We start from the raw sequence: 24776 nt of genomic DNA, 5'->3' as shown, positions 1-24776 counted from the left end.
CTACCTTTTATTGCGAAATATGTACCACGGGCGAAGCCGGGGTGGACCACTAGTTATTATATAAAACTAAGTACCTAGTGTGTTTTGGATACCTACTCTATAAAAATTCTATTACTTAATATACTTAAATAGATTTTACCAAACATTAATTTTAAATTGCAGCAATCTACAATATTACAATTTTTTGTAATATTTCAAAATATCCGCAACTTTTAATATGAAATTTCCTTCTCTTTTACATCAAAGACGTGCCTTTCTGAGAATATTTTAGATTTCCTTTTCTAGACATAATGGGGGCTTGTGAAATGTTGATGGCATGACTTATTATAAAGTGCAGTATTCATTTTTACCGTGACTTCGTCTGTTTTTTCCGCTTTACAGTGATTGTGTGTTTAATTAATTATTAAACACTTGACCGTAATTTGAAGCTTACTTCATTGAGAAGGCACGTAGCTTTTTCCGCCTATTTTGCCCTCTCTTTCCGTTGTATATATGCTATCTCTCTCGCACACCTCTCCACCAGGTGGCGGGGCGCACGATAATGTGCGGGCGCTGGATGTTTTTTCATTGGCGTCTAGCTTCCGCCGCGAGAAGGTTGTCTACAAGACTACAACCTTGGTGCTATTAAGTATTAAGTATTGCTTAAAGCAAGTGCTAAAAGTGTTAAAAAGTGTATCCCGTCGGATCGGTACAGTGAGTTATTTTTACATCTATTCTAATTTAAAGTCAACGCCGTTGACTCAACGGTATAATCGTTGGACTTTACTTAAAATGCTGAGGTTTTTAATGAATCCCTCAGCAATAGTTTATTTTTCAATATGCTTAAATACTTAATAGCATGAATAAAGATATTTAAAATTAACGATACAACCGTTACATTTTACTTGAAATAGTAACTTTTCTTTTGAAATATTTCATTATGCAATATGTACTAATTAATATTTGAATTTTTAATACTGTGAGTAAAGCTATTTTAACGGTGTTACCGTTCGGCTTTACTCGAATCGTTAATATTACTTTTGTGATTATTTGATATTACTAGATATATCAAATACCCTCTCTTGTATATAGATATTTTTAATTATTTATTTCATTTTTAATAATGTGTTTTTATTACAAGGTTACAAGTGAATTTTTCTTGGAAAAATTACAATTAATACCTACTTAGTATGGATATGAGCCAACTCAAAGCTTTACAGGCATACAATCCATTGCTACGACTTTATTACATTGTCATTATCGCTAGGAACGGTTCGGAATTCCTATAATAGTTTATTACTAAAAATTATCGAACGAGATGAGTCAGCTCCAAGAAGTCACGACATGTCAGAACATGTTGTGATATTATTTTATAAATCGTACGGGAGTTACCGCTCAACTGAATAATGATGGAATTCGCTCATGTATAGTAGATGCGTACCATGAATGTACCACACATTCAAAACTATCCGTAGTCTATACGTGTCCTTTTATGAGTATTATTCTGATCCGTTTTTATGTGAAAATAGACATATTACACACGGCTAATTTGATTGAAAATTACGTTTCCTATGTTTCAAATGATGCAACTTTTTTGTTTAAACGAGTAAGTACCAAAATTTTACAATTAAATTCTTTGGTTTACTGAACTTGTGCTGAAAGGGTTATCGTATAATAATTATCGAGATACCTTAATATAAATTAGATTTAGATACATTTATTTCAAAGGATTTACAATTCACTTCTAACGTTTTAGAATAATATTATAAACTTGTACACCTTGACAAAAAGTAAAAAATTGCGGGTGAGTGGAGATTATTTTGTGCAATTAAATATAACGTCCTACGACGGTATGGTTGCGTTCGTAAGGAATGTTAAAACGGATATAAAGCAACTAAATGTTACATCGATTGCATGAACAAAAATAAATATGAATCGAAGTTCATTTTAAAATTTAGTGAATTGATTTGAATTATGAATTTATTAAATAGTTAGTTCTTTTTTATATGAACATAATAATTAATTACCATTGTCAAATCAATTCTTATTAATTCATCCTGGACAGTTGTCGCTAACATTGGAAAATAAGTTAAAGGACCTTGTTAATTGCTATATTATTTAAATGATTATTTACTGCTAATTTTATATTAGCACTAAGGTGTATTCTTGCTCGAAGCAGAATACATAAATGTGGCCACTACTCCTCGCAGGGGTTAGCCAGGTCAAATCCACCCTCGCAGGGTGTCTCTTAAGCATTTTTTGGCAGGCCCTACTTATTTCTAGTTACAAACATCCCTCGCGCAGCTGTCGCTCGCAGGGAAATGGTGCAAATATATATCGGCCCTCGCGGGGCTTTGATTACAATCGTCCCTCACGGAAGAGATGGTGCAAATATATATCAGCCCTCGCGGGGCTTTGATTACAACCGTCCCTCACGGAGAAATGGTGCAAATATATATCAGCCCTCGCGGGGCTTTGATAGCAACCGTCTCCACGGGGAATATATCAGCCCTCGCGGGGCTTTGATGGCGATTGGTGCAAATATACAAAGGATTGATCATTAAAATGATCATAGATATTTGCTTTCGTCAACGAGGACCCACGAAAGAAGTTTTGGATATGACCGTATCGGATCTTCACTCTTCTAAGGTAGGTAGAAAAAGGTTTTGAAATCTACTTCACAGTGGGCAGTATAGTAATATGACCTAATAAATACAATAAAGGTTAGAGACGTCAAATAATGGGCGCATGAAATTGATACTTCGTATCCTAAAAGGTTACCGCTTACGCTTATTTGATCAGGAAACCACCATTGGTTTACCAATTATGGAAATTGGAATTGAACAAATTGTATTTACCAATGTAAAGCCTATTCACAACAAAGGAAGGCGAGTCGGATCAAATATCATCTCGCAGATGATTTGTGGCGGTGGTTTCGAGGATTGTCACCAAGCCTTGCGTCAACGGTATGTTTGGTATCGTCATTCAATGGCACTAGCCGACCAATTTTCATATAAAAACATCGGAAGAGATTTTTTAATCGCAAAGCGATTGAATGTAACAAATGACGATTGATTCAAAATCAAATTTCAAATTTCAAATTTTAAACGATTGATTACGTATATTTGACCTCTCATAGGCCTATTTTAGTTGCCCGGTCTTGTAGGCAATTTATTTGACTCGTTTTTCAACCCATTTGACCTCATTATTGCACCCATGAGGTTTTTTCTTCAGGGCTCAAACAATAAATCGCTGAGGGATTAGGATAATCGTTTGTTAGACAAGTTTCTTGTCATCCCACCAGGATTATTATATTGTATAATAAAGTTATATACAACTATTTACGTAAAACGTTTAAGTACTCAACGAATACTGAGAATACCGACTGTTGAGTTACATAGGATAGAGGATAAATAACGGAAAGTCAATCTATCCAAACAAAAGCCTCTTATTATTAGATACTTGGAACCCCTACCCTAACGAGAAACCAAATGACTGTTCATTTCTTTGCTTTGAGGGGGGGGGGGGGCAATAAATGAAATGCAGTAGGTACAGACTATACGGCTTTTAAAATATAAGTCTGGTAAGCGAACTAAACTTTGCTAGTTTAGTTCTTGCTATATCGCTGTCCGTGGCTGCCTCGCGTGTTTACGGATGAATAAAGTAATGTCCTGTCTTCGCATCCACAGCTAACTGTCCTATACTGTCATAATCTTAACACAGATTCATTGGACATAGCTCCCCACGAGCTCTGTTCTTCATTTTTCACTCGCACAACTGTGGACAACACGAGAGCAATGCCTGCATTGGTAGCAGTTACAATCAAGGGCTAGCAAGGTAGGCTAGCCATATTACGGATGTTGGAACAACCGACTATATTTAGGGCAATTTTCTTTGTTCAGTGTAACGTTTAGACTGTCGTAGCATTCCTACGGAACAAAGATGGGATCAGATCTGCATCCTTAATGAAGTTAATCGAAAGGAGATACTTTCAGACGACGATAGTATTCAAAATCCACCATATTCCTGAGCATAATAATGCATAGTTAAGCTTATAATCTCTCTTGCCATCATGCTGGGGCCACACTAACGGGAAATGCCATTAATTAACGCGATAATGGACGTTAACTTTAGGTGTAGCCAGTATTATTTAACAACGGCATTAACATTGCCGTTTGGCGAGGCGATAGCTTTATCGCGAGAATTAACGCAATGAAGCGGTCACACTACGTCCATCTTGCTAGAATTTTAGTAAAATTAACGCCGTTTTTATCGCCAACAATCGGCATTCACGTTGACCGTTCAAGTGTAGCCACCCACTTAACGCCTTAAAAATTATCGGAATAATTATCGCGATAAAGGGCATTAGACGTTAGACGTTAGTGTGGCCCCAGCATTTAGAACGAGCGAGGTTGTTACGATAATATGAGAAATCCTGTCAGTTAGAGACCTGAACGACGCGATAGAGTAGGCGCGAAGGGTGAAGGTATTCTGGAAAGCGGAACTGAAGGCCCGGTCAGCAGCACCAGCCACCTAATAGACAGTGTTCAGTGCTGCACTGCTTTAATCTGCAAAATGACTGACGGTATGAAAATGTGGAGTACATTTTCAAAATATCAAATGATATAGTTGGAATAAAAATCCTATTTGCCTCCGTCTACCCAAAAGACGTACGGAGTAGCTAGTAGTAGTTGGTTGAATTATAATAAGTATAGTTAAAATCCTTTATTACTGACTGGATAAATTTGGCTCTTTTCCTATCTGACGTTCATATAGCTGTTGACTGCCTAGTGTTATGCACAAACACTATTATAAATAAGTCACATTATGTAGTCCCGAGACTTTCGGTATATAAGTTCTGATGTAAATCATAATTATATCTTAAAACTGAATTGATTAAAAGTAACGTACTTAGCTGTAGTAATTGCATTTTTGGGACACAGATAAGCTCTTTATCATTTTAGTCTCTTGAGTTCAGTATATTTGTTTCCAGTACAGAGTTTATGACCTATCAGTTTTAAATAAATAATTCATGCATTGTACTGAAAGTACCAGCCATGTTTAGATTATGATTGCGACGTTGGCTCTAAACATTAAAAGATACCGCACGGTTTAGTTGGATGTTAAAAATCTGTATTATAATTTAAACCATTTACCTGTTTTGTTATTTTATTGCCTTATTCAAGGGGTGACCTTTTAAATTTACTTCTGACCCCAAAAGTAAGGACCAAGGTCTCTTCTTGTCCGCTTGTAGCAGGTTGGGTTAAAACTGTGTGAGTTGAGACATTTGGTAATTCTATGTTAAGATGATTCAATGATGCTTCTGCAGAGTTCTAATTGAATAAATAAAGGTTTGAGTTTGAGGTATTTTTGCCTCGTCGGGATCAGCTGTTGCTTCATTTTGTAAGTAACATCTAAATGCGTAATTGAAAGTCGTTACTGGCGCTTTCGCAGATTTACGCTAAAGATAGTGGAAATTGTAGTAACTTTAACTTTTCAAGCCCAAAAAGGTTAACTAAGGTACGCTTGAACCAATCTCATAAGTTCTAATACTTTTAATCATTATGATTAACTTTTTGGTTCTTATTTGATTAACTTTTCATCTGGGATTGTTAATAAGTATATTATATAATATAAAAATTTGTGTGATTTATTAGTAGGTATACTATCTGCACACCTTACTCTTTCAAATAAAGAAATAAGTAATTACTTATGTATTCAAATTCACATTGGCGTCACATTGTACACCAGGTGGGTAACAGACAGGTCTCAATGAAGTAAGCTTCAAATTACGGTCAAGTGTTTAATAGCTGTGTTTTACCTGAAAATAAAACACATATTAAATACTTACCTATATTTGAAGCTTACACTTAACGTCCACCTGTTGTGGATTTCGACTCAATGAAAAAACATCCAGCGCCCGCACATTATCGTGCGCCCCGCCACCTGGTGGAGAGGTGTGCGAGAGAGATAGCATATATACAACGGAAAGAGAGGGCAAAATAGGCGGAAAAAGCTACGTGCCTTCTCAATGAAGTAAGCTTCAAATATAGGTAAGTATTTAATATGTGTTTTATTTTCAGGTAAAACACAGCTATTACAGATTTTTTAAGTGAAACTTCTTTAGGCACGTTTTATAGGTCGCGTCATGGCAATACCGTCATGTCATGGAGTAAGGCGACGATTGTGGTATCTTTGGATTTTGCGAAAAAAGTTTCAGTTCTGACATGTGCGCTCGGCACATACGCTCTTTTATTAAAGGTCTGTCAAAAAATATAAAAATATTCAGCTACGCGTTTTTAACTATTAAGTTAATTTATTACCAAAGTTTAATTCAACCTGTAACGTAATGAAAAAGCTTTGTTTGTATTGTCCGTATTGTTTGTCAGATTTGTAAATGTAATTCAAGCAAACGTTTCGAGGGTGGAAAGCTAAAGGTACATTATAAATAAGTGTTATAAGCCACTAAGTAAACATTTGTAATGTAACACCGCATGCACATAGTATACAGAATACGAGCAGTAGCGAAAGTCCATACAAAACGTTCCGAACGTTCCACTCACATAAACTCAAACAAACTCCAACTCAAACATTTATTTATTCAATTAGACTTCTTCTTAAAGTTCTTTTGAATCGTTATTCCTTTTTTTTACATTTACCACCGATTCGGAAAGCAGTATCTACGGGGAAGAACCGGCAAGAAACTCCATTGTCGCTCTTTTAAATCATGTCAGTATTAACATAAACATACGCATCGACGTGACTCCTGCGGTCTCCCACGCTCAAATTCAAATTCAAATGATTTATTGATTGCCGTTAGAACGTTTTTAGGGAGTTTCAATACTGTTCATATATGTTTACTGTGACATTAGCTAAGTGACCGAACAGCCCACATAATGCGTCAGCAAATAAACGGTTGTAAATGTTATATCCCTGATACATGAAACCTTTTATCGAATAAAGCCTTGATTTTCAGTATGACAAGCTGATCATCGCTCTAATCGATCAGAGAGAAATTCTTTTGACACAGAATCTAATATTATAGGATAGTTTGTGACTATACTAGTTGTTGACTATACTATTTTATAAATACGAATAAAACATTGTTGTAAATACGAATAAGATATAAATATTGAATACGAAGCATCGAGAAGCAATTCAATAAAAAAGCATATATTTATTCAACTTATCTCGCTCGAGTTTATCCAATACTAGCTGTGCCCCAAGGTTTTATCCGTATTGCTCCGCTCATATTGCTCTTAGCGTGATGATGATGTCCATAGCCATCCTCGATAAATGGGATATCTAACACCGAAATAATTTTCAAATCGGACCAGTTGTTGCTGAGATTAGCCCGTTCAAACAAACAAACTTTTCAGCTTTATAAGGCTAATATTAAAGTATAGATTAAACCCCGTAAAATAAATACGTACGTGTATGATCTACTACTGATTTAATGGTCGAGTTCCAAGAAAACGAATAAAATCTACCTATATATCAAAAACATTATCCACGAACCTTTCAATCTTTCATAATTCCAAAAAAAGTCTAAATAATTGTCAACAATCCTTTTAGATCTATAAAAGGCGCACAAATAAAGCGGAGTCCTCGATTTTTTCTGTAAAAGCTTCAGTGAAGTAACCCGATCACAAAGACTACAGACCCTCGTGGGGAATATTCCAGATTGAGGTCAAAAAGTTCGCTCCAGGGATCACTTACATATTGTATCCTAGACGCAATTTAGGCGGGAAATATTTGTCTATTGTTGTATTTGTAGTCTTTCGCGATACAATTTTATTTCAATTGAAATCGCTAGGCTTTTCATGTTGCTTCTCGTATTTGATATTGTATAAAACCTTTTTTAAATTTAGTATTTGATATTAAAGTTATTTACTTTTTCAAAGTGTTATTTAGACAATACATAACGTACGTAATAGACAGAAAATTTCCATTTAACATTCAACAAACACAGTCCATTTCAGTATAAAAAATATATATTTTAAACTATCTATATTTATCTACCTACTACCAAGGTTGTAAGCACGTTTAAAAGTAAATCTTTCGTAAATGAAAAAGCTTCATAAATCTCATCATCACAATAAAAACTTAATAATAACATAAAAAGTCAATAATATTAGCAATAGATATTAATGGCGTGGACTGTCGACAATTTGTCCCTCAATCAAAAATTTTTACGGCATCCATTCCACAGTGACATTTACGCGTCTCTCCGAGGTGAAGTGATCAATAAAAATATATTTCCCGCCATTTTCCCGCATATAAAAGCGCGCAAGGAGGTTTTATATCGCGTTCCATGAAATATGACAGATGTCAATAAAATATAACTTGTTGAATGTGTAAAAATGTGGATATATCATAGAATTGTAAGTGGATTGATGTTATAAATATACTTATAAGTAGAATACCTAAATATTATTCGTGCAATTATTTACTCAACCGAATATACTACGTTTAATTTCTCTTGCGTTTTTTAATTGCTTTCAATGTAGAATCTTCTACTTTTCCCTCCTTGGTGTTATGACATTGACATAATCCGTCAATGTCAAGACTAGATTACCGTTAATCGAAGAAATGCAGTTTGTATGTAGAGAAAGAATTTAAAATAAATTATTCAGGTAACAAAAAATAATGCATATACTCGAAATACCCAATACTCAATAGTATCTAGAAGCTCTTAAAATACTTGAATATTAATTTTAAAATACATAAATTTAAACACAGTTTATCAAAGTATTCTTCGTAAACTCCACATTTTGCTGTAATTTTAGTCATTAACGTAATACACGATTCCCTTTGGCAGAATTCCAAGTTATCTTTTAAGCTTTCAAAGCTTAATGCTCAAAGAAAACGTACAAGTTAGGAAAAGTTGTGAACATTGAAGTAATTAACAATATATTTAGGTAACCATCTTTCTCTTATTTAACAGCCTTAACAGCATGATTATATAGAAATTAAACAGGAGGTATACAAAACTATTACAGATGTAGCATTATAAACTATGTTTCCATCTGTTTACGATATGGATGCCTTCAAAAAAAGAGCCTATGCGTCTCTCAAGGGCCGGCAAAACAATCGCAAGGGTACCTAACGTTGCGGCGGTGAACACCTTACATCAAGTGTACCGCCCGCTCCTTTGCCGGTTGTAGTAATAAAAATAAAAAAAAAATATAAAAAAAAAAACTACAAAAAACTTCAATAAAATATTATAATTCACACGTGAAAGATAACACACACTGCTGAACTTAGCACACCTTTCTTACATAGAAGAATTTTCATGGAAAAATATGTGCTTTACGCATGCCTCAATTTATTCCCATTTGTCTGGATTTTATTTTATTTTTGTAAGATCTACAGTATTTTAATTCAAAGCGTATTTTTGTAGTAATATGAATTTAATTTTATACCTATTTACTAGCGGTTTTCAAATTTCAATCACAAATTTGGTTTAACTAGCTTTCCGCCCGCGGCTTCACTCGCGTTTTCAAAGAAGAACCCGCATAGTTCCCGTTCCCGTGGAATTTCCGGGATAAAACCTATCCGATGTGTTAATCCAAGTTTAGCCTCTGTATGTGTGCTAAATTTTATTGTAATCGGTTCAGTAGTATTTGCGTAAAAGAGTAACAAACCTACATACATACGCATACACAAACATCCATTCTCACAAACTTTCCCATTTATAATATTAGTAGGATTGGATAGGATAGTAGGATGGGATTATCATAAATTTCCTGCATGAATTTTATTTGATTAAAAATCTTGTACCTAAAAGAAAAAGAAAAAGAAAGATCGCTGTATTAGCGATGCCGTCTTTTTGTACGTTTTCTATTGTCTGTATTTTTTTTTATTATTTTGTTTCTGGTGCAAATAAAGTATTTATTCATTCATTCATTCAAAAAGTAATATGGTCATTTTGGATAAGAGGAACATAGTTTATTTTGAGGCAGATATTTTGAGCCCTGTTTTCTGAGAATTTCGGGGAATCGTAAATTGCTATTATTCATCAACTCTTTTAAGAAACAATACTAAAATCAATACATACGGTCAGTCAAAAAAACGGTTCCCCTTTCTCGTTATTCAAATTTGAATTTATTATCAAATTTGAATTTGAATTGTTACAGAGGATGCGGCGTCCCCGCCGGCACCGCTGGCTGACGGTGTCCATATTCTTCATCGCATATTCCGTGTTCCAAGCCGTGATCGGAAGCCCCTCGGAGCCTGTCAAGGACCTCCCGGAGAACACCCCCGTACCGGCTGCTACTGTTAAACTTGATGATAAAGGTAATTGTATTTATATAATTTTATTTCTTTAGGGGTCATGACTTTGTTTATGTAAACGTACGGTCTACTCACTTAAACCTAAAAAAAAATGTTGTGTGGTTGTATGAAACCACGGTAAAAGTGAAACTTAGGCACAAAATTATCGTATTTGTACGATAATTATCGTACGGTTCGACCGTCACGCGACATGCGCTACACAGACCAAAAAGTTTGAGACGATGTAATAAAAGTTTCACTAAGTGTGTTGAAAGGATTCTTTTATTATTATTATGCCCTTTAGTTTTGAGTTTAGTGTTGATGTGCATCGTATAAATAATGATGACGAGGTAAATGTATTTTCAAATGAGGGTTTAGGTATGTTTTTTCGTCAGTGTAGCATTGCTACACCACTTTTTTAGATCTGACATTTTCTCTAAAGCCTTTAAAAATTCTGAAAGTGAAAGCCTAGTAACAGACAGATTGACAAAGTTAATTATTATGTAAAAATCAAATCAAATCAAATAATTTTTCAGAACCATTAAAAGTGACTCCAAGCGTAGCAACATTCGGAGATAGAGTTACTGATGGCGGGAAAAAAGCTATGAAGGAATTGGATGAGGATGAAGAAGGCGAGAAGAAAAGGCAAAAAGATGCTGGTTATGAGGATGTGAGTAAAAACTTAAAAAAGAGCATGTGCACACGTGTCAGAAGTGAAACTTCTTTGACAAGATTCAGAGATACCAAAATCGTCGCTTTACTCCACGTGACGGTATTGCCATGACGCGACCTGAAATTTTACTTTCAACACGCCTAAAGAAGTTTCTCTTCATGCCAATTTTTAACGTCTTCACGTTGTTATTTTTTACACTTGTGACAAATTTAGACTCGTTTTTACAAACAAACACACATTACCTTCTAATTTAAATATATATTTATTTGTAGGATAAAGAAACGGCTGACATTCGCAAAGAAGAGGAAATACTAGAGATGTCGATAGCTACGGTACATCCCTTGAGATATAACTGTACTCCACCCGCTATTGAACAGGTATTTAGACTGAAATCTAGACTTTTTTAAAAATCTATGTGAAGACTTCCATATAGTTACATATATTATCAATGGAAATTATTTATGTGTTGTGTAACTATCCTTATATACTTGTTGGCAGGTTTGAATTGATTATGATCACACAAAATTCAGCCGAAAGTCCCTAGCCTATTATCACAGTAAATATATACGAACAGTAGCGAAACTCAATACAAACGCGTAAATGAGTCAACTAGTATTGCTACTGTTTATATCTATTTAATCTTATGTATATCGAAGATGATATAAAATCTCATTAAAGTAGTTTCACTGTCACTTAATACAACCTGCCACCTTACGTCCACTAGTTAAAGGAAAACCCGCATAGTGCGTCATCATTTCATGAAAATTGGTACAGCAGTTTTTGCGTGAAGGAGTAACAACTTTCGCATTTATAATATTAGTAGGATTGCAATGATATTAAAAATAAAATACATCCGTCCCCAGTTCCCCCGGCCACTCATGGGCCAAAACGCGCGCAAGCACGGCGGGCTCATCATACACATACTTGTGTGTGTGTTCACTTTTATTGGACTCGCGATAGTGTGTGATGAATACTTTGTGTGCAGTTTGGATCGGATCTGTGAAGGTAAGTAGCAAAAACATTACAATTATGATATTGAAAATATTACAAATATCACATACAATAAATTCCTAGACTCACAATCAATAAAAAACAACTAGACTCAATTCAATACCTATCGAATAAATATATTATTTGTATTGCGTTGTATACTTTTCAATCTTCAAGTCTTCAATTTGGGCAAGTTGCCACATCCTGCAATTCAACTTATAATTTAAAATTTGAGATGAAATTGAATTTTTAACAAACGAATGAGTAGTGTGAGTGCGAGTGAGTGTGTTGTACTGCTCCGTTTTACAACATCCAAATTTTTTGTAAAAATGGTGCTTTTAATTTAAATTATTGATGTTCAAAAATAAAACACATTCTTATATTTTTGAAGTGAAAACTTCTTTAGCGGCGTTGGGTATAAAATCTTAAACTCGCGTCAGGACACGTGACCTGATCGAAAAAGCTTAAGACGTAATATCAAACATGCTCAACGTTAATAATCAAGTTTTTACTTCTGCCGGCACTCCCGGAGTCCAACCCGTCTTTTTTTATTCATATTATTTCCTCAAAAACCACAAATAATTACAGAACTAAAGCTAGCGCCTGATGTTGCCGGTGCGACTTTCATGGCGGCGGGTTCTTCCGCGCCTGAATTAGCTACCGTCGTGATTGGAGTGTTCTGTGCGCAGGATGATATTGGTATGTTTTATTATAATTTTAGATTAGATTATGTAAATATAAGATTATCTTTACTTTTTCGAAAGTTCTGGAATCGTATTAAACATAACATTAATTATTTGGTCATGAAATGCTACGCTATATGAGTTATTTCACATGTAACAAATACAGTGCAATAGACCAGCAGACCTGTATTGATCATATAATTAGCAATATAGATGGGGCGAAGGGTGATGTACACCAATTGTACCTTTCTGATCATAACACTGGTCAATCACTCTCGGTACCTATTACAAAAACTAATCCAAAAATTAAACATTGGTTCATTAAAAGAAGAGATTATTGTAAGGAAAATCTATCCAAATTCCGAGATTGCATGTCTAACCTGACTTGGAGTAATGTATACGAGGAGTTAAATAGTAATAAAGCGTGCGAAGAATTTCACAGTAATCTAGTACTATTCTATAATCTCTGCTTTCCATTTATTAAAATTAAAGTAAGTTGTAATAACCATGCACCTAAATGGATAACGAAAGGCCTCAGGAAATCCTGCAAAACCAAACGCCAACTTATTTATAACTATTACAAAAATAAAACTTCTGAAAACAAAAAACTACAGGGAGACTACGGTAAAATACTAAAAAAATGTGTAAAGACTTCCAAGAGGCTTGTCAACATAAACTACTTAAATAATGCACTTAATAAGTCTAAAGCAACTTGGAATTTAATCAAAAAGAAGATAGATGAGGTGCGGTCATTTGATGAAATAGGTCCAATCAAAGCTAACGGAAAAATTGTCACTGACACGAATCAAATAGCCAATGAATTCAATAGCCACTTTACTAACATAACGCAAACAAGAACTGGATTAGCACCAGACTTTAGTTGTGTTCAAACATCGAATTCATCTATATTTCTGACACCCTGTACTACTCTAGAGATATCTTCAATAATAGCATCCCTTAAAAATACTAAAGCCGCTGGGTACGACTCTATTACAACCCACGTTTTAAAGCACTGCAAGACAGAACTGACAGACGTTATTACTCACCTTGTAAACCTTTCCTTTGAACAGGGCACTTTTCCAGACTGCCTAAAGATATCTATAGTTAAGCCTGTCTATAAAAAAGGTGATAAACAGATGCTTAACAATTACAGACCCATAACTCTGATCCCGATTCTAGCGAAGGTATTTGAAAAAGCTATGTATAGGAAATTAAATTCATTTTTAGAAAAATTTAACATAATTAAAGAAGAGCAGTGTGGGTTTCAAAGAAACAAATCAACGTCATTGGCTACATTCTATTTAGTAAAAACATTGATCGAGCATATGGACAAGCGAGAAAAGGTTACAGCGATCTTCTTGGATATGAGTCGGGCTTTTGATTTTGTTAATCACAATATTCTTCTCCATAAATGTAATCTGTATGGAATAAGAGGACCAGCACTTGATTGGCTCGAAAGCTATTTAAAAAATCGTCAACAATACGTAGAAATAGCCCACGCACACTCGGATTTAAACGTTAGAATGCACAGATCCGCTCCTAAATATAACAGAAGTGGAGTGCCGCAAGGAAGCGTCCTTGGACCTTTATTATTCCTCCTATATATAAACGATTTGCCCAATATAACACCGCATAAATGTGTACTGTTTGCTGATGATGTATCAATTATTATTGCCGATAACAAACTTACTGACTACCAATCCGTTATTAATAACACAATTAAAAATGTAATAGAATGGTTAGAAACTAATGATTTAAACATTAATATAGGTAAAACAAACTTTATTCAATTTCACAATTATAAAAATAAAACAACCCCACTACATTTAACTTTTCGCGGAACATCAATGACCGAGCTTGCAGAAACTAAGTTCTTAGGTGTTATTATTGACAAGAATTGTAATTGGAAATCGCAAATTCAAACAGTTGCATCACGACTTCATAGATTCGTGTATGCTCTAAGAAAATTACGTAATGTGGTTTCAGAAAGGGCCGCTATTGTTGCTTACCACGGCTATGTTGGCTCTATATTGAGATATGGTATTTTAATATGGGGTAATTCTACTGACGTACACCAAGCTTTTCTAGCCCAAAAAAAGTGTGTCAGAGCTATAACAGGAATAGGACCCCTTGATAGTTGCAGACCGATGTTTCGAAGGTTACAGATCCTGACTGTAGCTTGCCTTTATATTCTCGAGATAGCTCTTTTCGTAAAAAAACATACATATCATTTTGTTACTTTTGAAAAAGACTGCCTGTTTCAGACTAGGGATCCCACCCGACTACGCTTCCCCATGTGTAAATCAAAATTATTTTGTGCCAATTGTCAAGGAATGGCTATAAAAATCTATAATCACTTTCCCCCAAATATAAGGAGTTGTAATCTTAATAAATTTAAATGGAGGATTACTTCATTTCTGAAACAAAAATGCTTTTATACGGTGAATGAATTTCTGACATGTAAGATGAACGAGGACTTGGCTTAGGCTTAAATATTGTATTGACTTTTGTATCTTTATTTATTATAATAATATTAAGTAAAAAAAACTAATTTCCGAACCGAATATTCGACCGAAATATTTGTTTGTAAAAATTTATAATAGCTGCTATAATTTAATATATATATAATGTTAATGGGATCTAGTGTTGTGTAATATAAAATTGTTTATTGTAATTTATAATATATTTGCATGCTCAATTAAGAGCCAGAATGTTTAAGAGCCTATGTAATATGTATTTACCTAACATCTTTGTAAATCTACATTCCGCAAATAAAGAAATTTGAATTTGAATTTGAATTTAGAGTAGAGTACGTAGTAGAGTAGAATAGACACATTGTGAATACTAGAGTGATTTTATTTATTTTTATTTACAAGACTACAATTTATTGTGTTCAATTTTATTTTATACATTATAAAATAAAATTATTTATTGACATTGTAACAGATTTAAAAGTCGATTTATTCCGATTAAAACTTTACAGCAAGCTTAGCAATTTTACAAATTTCCATATTTATCGAATAACATATATTTCAAATTATTATAATTGTCTACAGGTGTATCCGGAGTAATAGGCTCCGCGGTATTCAACATAATGTTCGTAATATCTGTCTGTGCGTTGTGCGCGGGCACAGTGTCTCATCTCAACTGGTGGCCATTGTGTAGAGATTGTTTCTTCTATGCGATCTCTATATTGGTGATGCTGTGCACTATTGCGAATAATTATGTTTCTTGGTAAGTGTTGATTATTTATGCAGTTTTATTTATTTATTTTATTCAAATAAAAAGGATTAAGTGACATATAATTTATAAAGTATTAAAGTAATGCCGTTTAATGACGACTAAACATGCTGTAATAATGTATTTTAAGACCTATGTATGCCATGTTTATTTGCAAATAAACAATTTATTTATTTGCTTCAGATTATACATCCATTTTATTGTTAATACTGACCTTAAAACTACAGGGTGTCTCAAAAGAAAGTTTATATTTTGTGGATGAATAAAAAAAAAGTAAGCGGAATCTAAAGTGTATGCCAACAAACCAACTTCTCTAGTGCATTTAAAAGAAAATATTCGACACGAAATGGCAGCCATCACTGTGTCTACCTGCCGAGCTGTCATAAATAATTTTACTGTTCGATTAAATGAGTGCCGTGAACGCAATGGACTGCATTTGGACAATATTATTTTTAAGAAATAAATTCCCATATTATGCACTTTAATAATTAATAAACATTTTTTCAATACACCGCTTACTTTTTTTTTATTCATCCACAAAATATAAACTTTCTTTTGAGACACCTTGTATATTAGTATCTATTAATAATTACACAATAAAAAATACACTTTCAAATGACATTAATTTACAATATCAATTATTATTAATTTAATTTACAATATGCTTGATAAATGGATTTTAACATCAACATCATTTGTTGGTTCAATTTGAGTTGGAACTATTTTTTGTGGTATAAGGGAATTGTTTTAATATAATAACCCTTTTTGGTGTTTGAGCTTAACATCCATACTATAATATTATAAATGCGAAAGTAACTCTGTCTGTCTGTCTGTTACTCAATCACGCCTTAACTACTGAACCAATTTGCATGAAATTTGGTATAGAGATATTTTGATACCCGAGAAAGGACATAGGCCACTTTTTATTGCGAAATATGTACAATAATATTATGTAGTAGTTAATAATATCAAATCTTTTTTATTTCCTACTTTTCCGTTTTTGAAGTCGGTTGTTTTTAACGCAGTTATTTTTATTTAATACTTTTACGTGTATGTTTCAACACGAATCAAACGAGCCCAAACTCGATAAAGTTGAGTCAATATATTACTGAGTTCCTATAGCTTCCTTCCGATTCCATCATCAAATCAGCTTCATGTCATGATAATGTTTCATCGCTATCAAATTTACATACGTATTCAAAATTTCAGCTCAATCGGTTACCGGGAAGTGAATCAAAGTTACTTGCTACATATCAACTTAGTCATCGAGTACAGACAAAAATGCTCATAAAATAAAAACTACTGGGCCTATCCGAAAAAAAAAATTAAGGGACCAATTCGACACCATCTCGCATCGAACAAAAAAAGAATCACGTAAATCGGTTCAGAAACCTCGGAGTAATCGGTGTACATACATTAAAAAAAAATATACCGGCCGAATTGATAACCGCATAAAATCGCACGGAGAGCTTAATTTTCACAAAAAACTCTCATCGCACGGAGAGCTTAATTTTCACAAAAAGCTCTAATCGCACGGAGAGCTTAATTTTCGCAAAAAGCTCTAATCGCACGGAAAGCTTTATATTCACAAAAAGCTCTATTCGCACGGAAAGCTTAATTTTCACAAAAAAGCTCTAATCGCATGGAGAGCTTAATTTTCACAAAAAGCTCTAATCACACGGAAAGCTTAATTTTCACAAGAAGCTCTAATCACACAGAGAGCTTAATTTTCACAAGAAGCTCCAATCACAAGGAGAGCTTAATTTTCACAAAAAACTCATCGCACGGAGAGCTTAATTTTCACAAAAAGCTCTAATCGCATGGAGAGCTTAATTTTCACAAAAAGCTCTAATCGCACGGAGGCTTAATTTTCAAAAAAGCTATAACCGCACGGAGAGCTTAATTTTCATTGATGTAATTTCACTTATTTCGATGACATTTTAATGATTTTGAAATAAAAAATTGCGTATGCAACGAAAAAGACGTCTTGCAATAACAAATTTATGTCTGATGGATCTATCTACAGGCAAAAGATTAAAAATTTTAAGTTTGAAAAATCAGATGTTTTGCGCGAAGCGACAGTAGTACCCACCTCAACGCTTCGCTTATGAGGCGTGCAATTACGCGTTAATAAATGACTTTAAATTACGGATATTTTCCTGTGCGCACTAATAAACGCAACCACTACCGCCAGCCAGACAGCGCGGACTCTAACCGAAATAGCAAGAGAAACAGTATATCAAAAACCCAACTATACTAAAATGACTTTTTTTAAAACGTTAATAGCTCCCGTACCATAAAAAAGATTTGACATTATTATTTACTACATATTATTTATATGTGCTATTTATTAAAAAGGTTTGATGTCGGTGCACGGGCTTAATACTAAGTGCTTAATGTTCGGCACCAACTTCAAGTTCAAACCTATTTAATAAATAGCACATCCATACTAATATTATAAATGCGAAAGTAACTCTGCTGTCTGTTACTCAATCACGCCTTAACTACTGAACCAATTTGCATGAAATTTGGTATAGAGATATTTTGATACCCGAGAAAGGACATAGGCCACTTTTTATTGCGAAATATGTACCACGGGCGAAGCCGGGGCGGACCGCTAGTTTATTATAAAACAAGGTTTATAAGGTATATTAAAGCATAATATTAAATATACATGTTACAGGCCTGAAGCGCTATTCATGTTGATAATGTACGGCGTGTACTGCGTGGCGCTTCGCTTCAACACTACGCTGGAGGCCTGGGTGCTCACGTGGCCGCTGCCCTTCAAGCTGCCCACACGGGAGGAACAGGCCGCGCTTGTTACTTACAAGTGAGTGTAGAGTGCACTGCAGTAGAGTAGAGTGTAGTAAGATACAATACAGTGCACTAGAGTGCAGTCCAGTTAAATGGAATTGATTTGGAGTGGAAAAGAGTAGAATGTAGTGTATTGGAATAGAGTAGGGTGTAGTGTAGTGGAGTAGAATGCAATGCATTGCAATATTATGCAGTACAATGCAATGTCTTGCATTATACCGAGTAAGATAGAGTAAAATGGAATAGAATACAGTTAAATAAAGTAAGATACAGTACATAAAGATAGAGTGGAGATTATTGCACTACTAAAGTATTTGCCACTTCTCGCAGATTTTATATGATAAGATTTTTCTTAATGAGATGATAAAAACAACGTTTTGTTTCGTAAATTTTAACAGTACAAACACAATTCATTTCAACTCACGGAAACAACAAATAAAAGGAGTAAACCATGGAAAAAACATGATTTGCATTACCTTTATTAAATAGAGACTTTTTCGTAATATAAATAAATTAAAGTAAAATAATTTCTTAATAAAAACAAATATCTAACTGTACAGAAGTGGCGGCCAACCGCCCGCACCGCCGGCCGCACCCTACAGCAATGTGGACGGACAGACTAAGGACTCGCCTGTTGACCCCGCTCGTGAGTTACTGTTTTATTTGTTTACTATGGCTCTATTTACTGTTATGTATCTTTATTATTTACGGCTACAAAACGGACCATAATAATTTATCTGTTTTGTACAATTATAATTTGAAATTTGTGAAAAAACTAAAAAAAACATGCCTATGTTTTCGGACAGAATTAATTAAAACTTTGTATATTTATTAAGGATCGATTACCGATTATTATATTGTCATCGATTTTTAATAAGCATACAAAGTTTTTATTAAATCTGTCCGTTTGAAATGTTTCAAAATCGAGTCTAAAGGAGTCGGTTACATACAAACATGCACATGAAGCTAATAAAAGCATGTTAAAAAGAATGGTCCCTTCAGATTTGACACACAACTAAATTCCAAATTTCTCTTTGATCAATTAATTTTCAACTCTAACAAAAACGTAGTGGTAAGTGAAGTGATAAACTTCATTTATCACTACTTTTTTTTCAATTCGCCCATAATAATTTATCACAATGTACAAGGTAAATAACATGTACAATATAGCGTACAACCCGGGTGGTGCGTACGAGAACGCGGCGTACAACGCGGAGCCGGCGCCCGTGTGGGACCCCGCTAGTGCGTGGGACGATACCAACAACGCGTGGAGCCAGGAGACTTCGCTGGTAGTATATTACACTACACTACCCTACACTACACTATACTATACTTTACTCCACTACACTACACTACACTATACTATACTGTACTACACTACAGTCTACACTACATTCCACAACTCGCATATAATATCTGTTACTATCGCTTACAACAATTATACATAGGATCCTAAAATGAAATAGGAGACAGCCCTGTTAATTGTACACTGCACGGCAATACTCTGCTCTACACTAGAATATACTATACTACACTACACTACACAACACTACAATACTTACACGCTGCATGAAATTCTATCAGCAACCTGTAAAAGTATATTTGTATTGTATTTTTATAGCAATAAAAGATTTTCATTCATTAATTCAAGTGTACACTATACACCTCTAAAAACAAATATATAACAGAACCTCACACCTTCTGTGATCCCAACATTATATGAGATCAAGATACTGCGTTGGTAACTCTCATATACGGCTTTCATACACTTGCATATAGCATGAATGAATCACACTGCACTACACTTACACACACGTAACTCATACCCAAATTTCTAGGAAATGCGTAAGATAATTTAACTAGAACCTTTACAAACACGTACTTAATATATTTTATATTTTCCAGCAACAACCAGCTAACCAGAGTTGGAATGTAACTCAACAGCCACAACAACAAGATGTACAAACGCCACAAACGCCGGGACAAGCGGAACAACAACCTCAACAACCACCACAGGTATATTATAATTACTTCTTATTAATAGCATTTCAGAAATTAAAGACTTTTTAACGGATTTTAAACGCGATTTATTCATTCTATTATTTTCCCGACGTTTCGTTATAGAATGAATAAATCGCGTTTAAAATCCGTTAAAAGTCTTTAATTTCTAAATGTATAATACTCGCGTAAAATCAAACAATAGAAAATACTAAATAGCATTTCAGTTCATTTAAAAGATAGAACTGATATCAATGTACTTAGAACTTGTTTTATCTACAAATAATTAGTAGTACTATAGGCGTTTAGAAGTTTAAACCATATGTTAAACGTTATATACCATTACGTACCTCAAGTTTAAACAAAGGGTTCCGTACTATGGGGACCCCCCTTACATAATATTTTACTTTTTTATTTTTAGTATTTGTTGTTATAGCGGCAACGGAAATACATCATTTTTGAAAATTTCAGCTTTCTAGCTATCATGGTTTATGAGTACAGCCTGGAGACAGACAGACGTACAACGAAGTCTCAGTAATAGGGTCGTTTTACCCTTTTAAGTTGTTTTCTCAAGTAAATAGTCCAATAATTGTATAATGCACATAATTTTCTACAGAATTGAGAAGTTCTATACTCATGATACATATTTCTTTTATTTATTTATACTTACAGCATTTAACAATCTAATTTCAGCCAAATCAACAGCCATACTACAAGGCGAAAGAATACAATCCTGAGACAGCTGTCGACCCGCTTGTTAAACCCATTGGAGCCAGTAAGTAATACTAATCCTACTTATATTATAAATGCAAAAGTTAGTATGTTTGTTTACTTGTTTCACGCAAAAACTGCACAACCGATTTTCACGAAATCTGGCCCACACATATACGTATCCTCGACTCACGCTCTTTTTTTCATAATTCATAATTCTTTATTTACGATAAAGTGGTAAAAAGATGTTTTTTTTAGTTACAGTAAATAATAATAATAATCACTCCTTGCCGATTTCGGCTACGGCGACTGCTAATTATTATTGTCAACACGGCGGGTCAGCCCTTTCATGCGCAGTAAATACAGAATGTTTAGCCGTTATTCAAAAGCAGCATGCAAATTTTTACTTATTACAAAAAATGTTTTTTGTATCCACAATTCTTTTAAAAATACTATCCAATGCCCTTACCCTAAATATTTTTCGTGAACAATAAAGTGTCTATTATAGTATACTAGCGGTCCGCCCCGGCTTCGCCCGTGGTACCTACATGTTTAAACTATCCTATCTCTCAAGTTGGATCGAACTGCACATGGTGTGCGAATTTTATTATAATCGGTTAAGTGGTTTAGGAGTCCATTGAGGACAAACATTGTGACACGAGATTTATATATTACTAGTGGTCCGCCCCGGCTTCGCCCGTGGTACATATTTCGCAATAAAAGGTAGCCTATGTCCTTTCTCGGGTATCAAAATATCTCTATACCAAATTTCATGCAAATTAGTTCAGTAGTTAAGGCGTGATTGAGTAACAGAGAGACAGACAGAGTTACTTTCGCATTTATAATATTAGTATGGATTGTATATATTTATATATAATGTATCTATCAGATTTCGTGCAACTCGCGTGTTGGTACGTCGCGTTCCCGGTGCACTGGTCGTGTCGCCGCACGATGCCGGACTGCCGCGGGCGATGGTATCCCATCACCTTCATTATATCGATGCTGTGGATCTCCTTCTATTCGTATTTCATGGTCTGGATGATTACTGTTATTGGTGAGTATGAAAAAAAAATAAGGCTAGGATGCCAATTATTTTTTCTTTCAGGGTTGAAATTTTATGTTAATTGATTGAAGTTTCTCTCATTGGAGAATATATTTTATCATAAATATGTGTACAATTTGAAGCTGCTTTATAGAAGTTTCTAGATTTACATCTTTCATTTTTGAAAAAAAAAACTTTCCGTTCGAACTAAATTTGACGTTCACTACTAAATTAAAAAAATAATAATTTATTAAATCATCAATTTATTAAAAACTTATGACTTACAGCCATAAGGCTACGGTTAGAAAAAAAACATGTGCACTCTGTCTTAAAAGTATATTTATTATGTTCTACTTCACTCTCTTTACAATGACATAATATAAATAAATAATATTATATTCCAGGCTACACGCTGGGCATCCCGGACACAGTGATGGGTCTGACGTTCGTTGCGGCCGGCGTGTCCGTGCCCGATGCGCTTTCTTCACTCGCTGTCATCAAGGAAGGGTAAGACATGCACACATAAATAAAGAAACACATAAGTATATACATCACACTATACACCCATTGATAACATCACAACGCACGTTTACTACAACGCACGTTTGCACAAGTTGTCAACTGATATTACAATACACTCTCAACCGACTTAATAACGCATTATCAATCGAACACACTGCCAACCGAATTCACAACGCATTATCAACCAACTTTAAAACATACTGCCAACCGACTCCACAACGTATTTAAAATTGCAAATATGGAGTTCCTTGCCGGTTCTTCTCCATAGACCGTACTGCTTTCCGAATGGGTGGTAAATGTTTAAAATATGTCATGACGATTCGAAAGTGCTTTTAAAAGAAGTCTAATTGAATAAAATATAAATTTTTGAGTTTGAGTTTTATTAACAACTGACTTCACAACGCATTATCAAACGACTTTACAACGCATTATAAACCAACTTTACAACACATTATCAACCCGCTATACAACACATTATCAACCGACTTTACAACACACTGCCAACCGACTATGCAACACACTATCAACAAATTTTACAACACACTCCCAACCGACCTCACAATACACTTCCAACCGAATTTACAACACACTCTACCGACTTTAAAATGCGACTTTGTATTCATTTTTATAACAGTATAATAAAAAATGACAACATTTATGCAGTTACGGTGACATGGCGGTATCCAACGCGGTGGGGTCCAACGTGTTCGACATACTCGTGTGTCTCGGCCTGCCGTGGTTCATACAGACCGCCATTATACACCCCGGCAGCCATGTTAATGTTATTAGCAAAGGTAGGCATATATTATGTTTTTTTGCTATAACTAAGTTCGAAAAAAATCGGTATAGGTTTTTGAAGTGAAACTTCTTTAGGCGCGTTCAGAGTAAAATTTCAAGGTCGCGTCATGGCAATACCGTCCCGTCACAGAGTAAAGTGACTATTTTGAATCTTGCTAAAGAAGTTTCACTCCTGACACGTGTGCTCGGCTCTCACGCTTTTTTTATTTTTCAAAGTTTTGTCATTACAATTCAAAAGCTTTTTTTTTAATGAAAATAAAACAAACTTTAATTAAATACATTTATTTACAGGCCTAATCTACTCCACGCTATCCCTGTTCTCGACAGTAATATTCCTAGTGCTCGCCACCCATGCGAACGGCTGGAAGCTCGACCGCAAGTTCGGCGCCGTGCTCATGGTTTGGTACTTGCTGTTCATTACGTTGGCCAGCCTGTACGAGCTCAACGTGTTCGGCATATACCACCCGCCCGACTGTGTGTCCACGTATTAGACGTTTGACAGGTGACAGCTGACAGGTGGCGGGTGACAGGTGACAGGTGGCGTGTGGCGGGTGACGGGAGACAGCTGTCAAGTGGAAGCGGTTTTTTTTTTATTCTTTATCGGTTTTGTTAGTGGCCTGTTCGAAGGGGAACTAGGTGAATGACTTTTTAATTTGACACTGGGAGTTTGAGCGTGTACGTTGAAAAAAAAGTTTTGACTTTGACGGGTTACTTTTTTTGAAATGACTAATTTGACACTGGCAACGACTGTGCCTGAACGTAATATAAAACAGACTTTGATGATGACAGAAGTTGTTTTTTCTTTTGCGGCAGTGCTGGTTGGTTATAACAAAAGTATTTTTTATAAATGCCTACAATTTATTTACGTTAAAATTACTTAACGTTTTGTTAAAAAAATAAAACCGCTTCCACGATGTTATTTTACGTCTACTTTCTCTTCTTACACGTTGGTAGATGTTCATATTGGTTGAAACTTCTAGAACTATTTAGATTAACGCATCAAGTGATATAGATACGCCGTTACGGCATAAAATTGCTTTAAATGCTTAAA

General features: G+C 34.7%; 1 protein-coding gene across 1 annotated transcript in view; it reads left to right on the top strand.

Moving 5' to 3' along the window:
- The window catches only part of LOC149898092 (putative sodium/potassium/calcium exchanger CG1090), a 36113-nt gene extending 11875 nt beyond the window's left edge, over window positions 1–24238 (top strand). The window contains exons 2-16 of the mRNA XM_090115551.1: window positions 10119–10278; window positions 10791–10924; window positions 11200–11304; window positions 11791–11932; window positions 12506–12616; window positions 15657–15834; window positions 18524–18670; window positions 19215–19300; window positions 19825–19943; window positions 20560–20670; window positions 21346–21427; window positions 22253–22417; window positions 22810–22912; window positions 23591–23721; window positions 24017–24238. Coding sequence (XP_089971677.1) covers window positions 10119–10278; window positions 10791–10924; window positions 11200–11304; window positions 11791–11932; window positions 12506–12616; window positions 15657–15834; window positions 18524–18670; window positions 19215–19300; window positions 19825–19943; window positions 20560–20670; window positions 21346–21427; window positions 22253–22417; window positions 22810–22912; window positions 23591–23721; window positions 24017–24216 — 1974 coding nt within the window. The 3' untranslated portion in view covers window positions 24217–24238. The remainder of the gene's footprint in view (window positions 1–10118; window positions 10279–10790; window positions 10925–11199; window positions 11305–11790; window positions 11933–12505; window positions 12617–15656; window positions 15835–18523; window positions 18671–19214; window positions 19301–19824; window positions 19944–20559; window positions 20671–21345; window positions 21428–22252; window positions 22418–22809; window positions 22913–23590; window positions 23722–24016) is intronic.
- The last annotated feature ends 538 nt before the right edge of the window (window positions 24239–24776 follow it).

Source organism: Colias eurytheme, chromosome 23, assembly GCF_061535395.1.
Source record: "Colias eurytheme isolate Ceu_HAF_F1 chromosome 23, ilColEury1 Martin Lab GWU primary, whole genome shotgun sequence".
NCBI lineage: Eukaryota > Metazoa > Arthropoda > Insecta > Lepidoptera > Pieridae > Colias > Colias eurytheme.
This window is presented reverse-complemented; position numbering and strand designations above follow the sequence as displayed.